Raw genomic sequence first — 6,215 nt, 5'->3', positions numbered from 1 at the left:
CCTATATACAATCGGAAATCTTTTATTTATGTATTATAAGTACTCAATTGAAAAAGAATATGGTGTGTATATGTATATGTCGTGTACAGGTATAACTTGTATACACAAATAACTCAATGATCACGAATTACAGTAATAATAGTTCATGGTTAATAAAATTGAAATTTGAAGCAATTTTTTGTGGTTTAAAATGATACTTGCAATTAACCCCAAATTAAGTTGCATTTGAAACTTTTTCGCATATTCAATGTTCATTGTCTATATCTTTGTATATTGTAACCAATCAAATCTTTCATTAACTTAACATAATTGAAGCGTCGCGACTTTTAGTGGAAACGCGTTTTTAAACAAATTTGAAGAATAAAAATATATGATTGTGGATGTTTGTGCAAATCATTGCCCTTGGTTGGTCAATAAGTTTGCTTTACAGGATGTGCTTTAATTAGAAAAAAGGAAGTATTAGATTATATTATATTTCAAATACATGTATAATAGAAATGTGTTATAAAGGATTATTTCCGTATGTTTTGTTCTAAACATGCGTTTCTTATACATAGTTACAACATATCATTTGTTTCAGATATCCAGCACTCTGAGTCCGTCCTCAAAGAATGTATGTCCTGTAAAATGGTCACCTGTAGATCAGTATGTGTTTTGCCTAATTCAGTTTTAAAATCATTGTCTTATTGTGTTATTCCAATTTGGATGTTTTTCTATTGCTTTTCATATATATTTTTCAGTCATATTCTTAACATTTCTAAAGACGCATTCACAGTGAATTGTTGTCCTGACTTCATCGAAAAGTATGGCACCTGTGAACGTGAGTACAAATATTTGAACAAATCTAAATACTGAAATTAATTAGGAAAAAATTATAACAAGTAAAAAACAAAAGACATATATACAGGCTTTTTATGCGTATCTAGTTCAGAAACATTGGCATCATTAATGTTGTTACTATCACTGGTTCGATGGCTCTGCTGGAGGACTGCTACTCCCCGAGGGTATCACAGTCAACGCAGTATCCGGTACATCTGATTTGTGTTATCAAAATTTGCTGTTGCAAAATATTATAAACAGTTCCAAATGGTGAAGTTGAAATCATCCCTTCGTACTTTTTACTGACACCATTTCAAATTGTTTGACTGTTACGAAATGTTCCTGAATTTGATTAGACGTAAGAAATGCGGCAGAATTAAACATGTATCTTTTAATCTAACCCTTCCCTTGATATACCTCTAGACAAAGTGGGAAAAACAATAACACACCAATACGCACAGTAAAACTCATTGCAATAAAAGTCCGAGTCCGATGTTAAGAAGAACAGAAGAAACTTAGCAAAATGACAATTATGAACATACATTTTACAACGGACTACAAGCAGTTATTGACATTTCAGCTCTAAGCCTCATCAATAAACCTGATTAAAATATAACGACTTCATCATATGAAAATCCATCCCCCACCACCCGTAAGAGGTTTAGTAATATAACATTATAAAATATACGAAAAGATCATAACCCCTACTACTTCAAACTAGAAAGATCATATCATAGGGAACATGTTTACTAAGTTTCAAGTTGATTAGACTTCAACTTCATCAAAAACTACCTCGACCAAAAACTTTAACCTGAAGCGGGACAGACAGACGGATGTCCAAATATAGCCCATTTCATAATCGCACAGTGAACATAATAGTTATATTTCCATTCAGACATTTTACAGTCTATCAACCGTTTCAGAACTATTTTTGAATATTACGAATCCCTGGCTTTAGTGCACATTTAACGCAAAATACATGTTTTCATACATGTGTATTACGGCGCAAGCGATGATATATAAACCGTGTGTATCATGTGTATATTTAGGTTGGGTTGCTCTGAATAAAGAAGGTATAGATACAGGGGGAAAAATAAAAAATAAAATGTAATATTATAACAGAGAATAACGGGTAAAATAAAGAACAGAGGAAAATGGTATAAGACAATTATAGAATAGAGGGAAACGGTCTAGCTTTTTGCCGGACAATTCTTGATTATGGTTTAAATTCAAGTGCATTTATAGGTAAAATAATACACAATCGTTTGTTGATAGGGATTCATGTTTGGAGTTGATGAGGCACAAAATGAGTAATAGTTTTTATTTGAAATTTCTCGAATATTTGGGTTTTTTTTCGTTTGATTTTAAAATGAATAAAAAAAATCTATAATGATAAATAACATGGTTCAATTACGACATATAGATAACACTGCTATTCGTTTGATTTTAAAATACATGCTATAAAAGATTAGATAAATTCTGAATTCAATCTAAAATAAATTGTTTCTTGGGGGAAAATGGTGATACCTTAGGCTATTTTCAAAAATTGTTGACTGAATACTCTGCAGACTGCAGTTTACTGGCACATTCACCAAGTTCGTATTTATATCGCCAAGAAAATCATAATTGTATTTTTTTAATTTGTTTAAATTTATTTCAGTGTTTATTTTGCAAGTTTTTTATGTATAGAATGTTGAATCAACATGGAGTCAGATTAAATTATTATTTATTAAATTATTTATTTAAAACTGAAACATGCATCCAATCTAAATTCTACGCATATAAATAAAAAGATTTAACAGAACACAATTCATATTTTATATTTAATAAAAAAAAAAATACATACGCTAAACGAAACTATGCACGCTAAGAAACAATGTAAGCTAAACGATACGATATACGCTAAACGATACGGAATACGCTAAATGAAACGATGTACGCAAAGTCATACGATGTACGATAAAAGGTCGCTTATGTTATTGTTGATGGTATGGTTTATTGTACATGGTGTCGTTCGTACAAAGTTCGGTCAGCATTTCGTTTGCATTCGTACACCGTTCAAAAAGCGTACTACGTATATCGTTCGGGCATCGTCAATACATGGTTCGGGCATCGTCCGTACATGGTTCGGGCATCGTTCGTATTGTTAACTTTAAAAGGACTGTATCATGTCAAAAACAGCTGATTGGAAAAAAATGAATGTGGGGCTTTTGTTCCGACGCAAATACCCTAACAGTGAATCAATATTAATTCACAATAAAGTCATTCTTAAAGGATTGTAAATATATCCCATTTGAAAAAGTACTACTTACCATGGTTCTTACGAGTTACCATATTTAAACAAACGAATCCGAAGGATGAGTTTGTTTAAATTCGTTAATTAGTTAAACACATGGTATATAGCATTTGTAATATAAATAAAATGATTGACAGCTTGAAGACATTGAACTAAAATTGGAAATTGATCACGTTACAGTTTTATTTTTATTTTAATAAAATGGAAGCTCGCGCAAGTCACTTTTGTGCCTCGTAAATGATCTTCTGTGTATTTCATTTAAGAAAAGGCAACAGTAGTATATCGCTGTTCAAAACTCGTAAATCGATGGACAAAAATAATGGGGGTAACAAACTAAAACTGAGGGAAACGCATTAAATATAAGCGGAGAACAACAACACAACATTAAAATGTAACACAAACAGAAACGGACTTAGCAGTCACTGTAGACAAAATCCGATGAGAATAACAAATATAACATCAAAACAAAATTATTTAATTAGGGAGAGAAAAGTACCGTGACACGTCTTATAGTAATGTGAATTCACACTCAAATATAAGAGAAAACAAACGACACAACGTTAAAATGTAACACACACAGAAACGAACTATAATATAACAATGGCCATATTCCTGACTTGGCACAGGACAATTTTAAAGAACAAAATGGTGGGTTGAACCTGGTTTTGTGGCATGCCAAACCTCCCGCTTTAATGGCAATGTAAATATAACATTAAAATGACAAAATACTATAACAGGACTACAATACAAATAAATAGGAGAATATATTAGACTAAGAAACACATGAGTAATAGCTAACAACAGGCACCAGGTTTAAAATTCAATACTCAATATTCAATTTAATTCAGCCGAACAAAATGCAGAAAGTGAAGAAAATGTCGGATATTACCGATTATTTTTAGTTCTGCGACCCGCATATGATCGTATGCCCAGGTTATTTCATTATGTCCTCAGAAATTAAACAAAAATGTCGAATTCCAACGAAAAGGATTAAAGAATTATTCTAATGACGATAAGAGTTGGGATTTTTTTTATTTTTTTTTTAAATATCATACAAATTAATCATATTTTACTGGTTTATTATCGCATTGAAATATTCATATTTATACATTTAAATTTTTTGGACAAACTGATTCTTTTTCCGTTATTTTATTATATTATAAATTATTTATTAACACAAAATTATAATGATAAAACATTAAACAGAGGCGGATCCAGGAACACAGATAGTGTACTCCCCTCTATTTGACCGCAAAAAGTATCATGTTTTTTCACGAATTATTGTAGCTGATTATTATTCCTTCTTCTATAGTTAGTAAATGAATACGTTGTACCATAGCTAATCTCCGCCTTCTTTGTTGAGTTGCATATTTAATTAGCAAAGTATGGTACGACATCAAATTGCAGATAAATATACCATGGTTTTACCTCAACACACTTTTTAAGCAAATTATTTCATTTAAACATCAAAGGAAAAATCCAATTTATGTTACAATTTTGTTTAAAGGTTTGGTTGCCTCTTGAGGTGGATGACGACTTATTTTAATATTTTGTTATGTTGATCCATTTTTTTTTAATAATTCGATCATGAACAGGGAAAAGGAAGAGTTAAAACTGTAAGTTCAATACAGTCCAACTATAATTTACTTTTTACGCATGTCCACGGGTACATATGGGAAGTCATGTAATGATCAGTGTTTAACTGGTTATTGTGGTATAAATTGCACTGCTAAATGCAATTGCAACTAAGCATATAAAGAGTTAAAACTGCACTAACATTACAAATAAATGACTTGATTACTTGTCTGCAGCATGTCCAGATGGAACTTACGGGAAGTCATGTGAGGATCACTGTCCACAAGGTTATTATGGTAAACAGTGCAAAGCTGAATGCAATTGCAGTTCACTTCAAGAATGCCACCATATATTCGGATGTATCTGTCCAGTTGGATATACAGGAAACAAATGTGATCAAGGTAACATAGGACTAAAAGCAAAAAAATGTTAGCATTTTCACATGGAAATTTACCATAAACATCACCTAAAAGACCATTTTTGTCAATTGTTCTAAATTGAAAACTTCAGAAAAAATGATTTTTAGAATTATAATACATTTTGATTAATATGAGGATGCTGTGCAACTTATAAAATAGTCAATTATGACTTTAGTCACTGTTTTTTGCAGTTCTTCGTGTTTGTATACCCCACCTACGATAGTAGAGGGTAATTATATTTTCTGGTCTGTACGTTCATTCATTCGTTCGTCCGTCCGTTTGTCTGTTTGTCCCTTCGTCTGTCCCGCTTCAAGTTTTTGGTCAAGGTAGTTTTTGATGAAGTTGAAATGTACAAATGTTCCCTGTGATATCTTCATTCTAAAATGCAAAATTTAAATTTTGACCCCAATTTCACGGTTCACTGAACATAGAAAAAGATAGTGCGAAAGTGTCCTGTTAATACTAGGCATTGCGAGACAGGTGTTCATGAAGAGCGGGAAATTTGGACTTCCACTAGAAAATTACGATATATTTGATAGGGTCAGAAATGAAACCTTGCAAAAGGCAATCTGCGGACTTCACAAAAACTTAAGAGTTGTTGCATTGCCAAGTGTTCTTAACATGCAAAATAATATAGTTCTTTTGTTACATGATGCATTGGATTGAATTACCAGTATAACGTCTGGATCTTGGTGCGAGGCTACGTATTTTCACATCCAGCAAAACAAAAAGAACGACCCACCTGGCAAGGGTTTTACAGCCTGTCAAAAGCAGACCAAAAGTGATTCGTACATTTTTCCAAAGACCACTTCAACTCTATAGATCTGTTTTGTCTAGATTTTAAGGTAGCAAGAGATCTTTAATGTTGGACGTGATCGATTACCAAACTAAGTGTATTTTTAGTTTTGTTTTATTCAGTTTGTTGCATTCTATGATAATTTACCTCATTACATTTGTTTCGTCCCTTCTCCTCTTAAATAATCAACTTGGTGAATACCGTTTGGCTAGGCTACGCAATACTTCGGAAGCAACACAAATATTGATTGATAGTACTAGTAAATAATGATTGTTTTCTAGAATAATGTGTCTGTCCCCACACGATAGGA

General features: G+C 32.1%; 1 protein-coding gene across 1 annotated transcript; it reads left to right on the top strand.

Annotated features, from left to right (window-relative positions):
* Positions 1-538: 538 nt before the first annotated feature.
* Positions 539-5,123, top strand: LOC134727624 (multiple epidermal growth factor-like domains protein 10). Its single transcript, XM_063592006.1, has 3 exons — positions 539-645; positions 741-820; positions 4,927-5,123. The coding sequence occupies exons 1-3, from the start codon at positions 539-541 to the stop codon at positions 5,121-5,123; spliced, it is 384 nt and encodes a 127-aa protein (XP_063448076.1).
* Positions 5,124-6,215: the final 1,092 nt, after the last annotated feature.

Source organism: Mytilus trossulus, chromosome 8 (assembly GCF_036588685.1).
Source record: "Mytilus trossulus isolate FHL-02 chromosome 8, PNRI_Mtr1.1.1.hap1, whole genome shotgun sequence".
Classification (NCBI taxonomy): domain Eukaryota; kingdom Metazoa; phylum Mollusca; class Bivalvia; order Mytilida; family Mytilidae; genus Mytilus; species Mytilus trossulus.
Note: the sequence above shows the minus strand (reverse complement) of the source record. Positions and strands in the feature narration are given on the sequence as shown.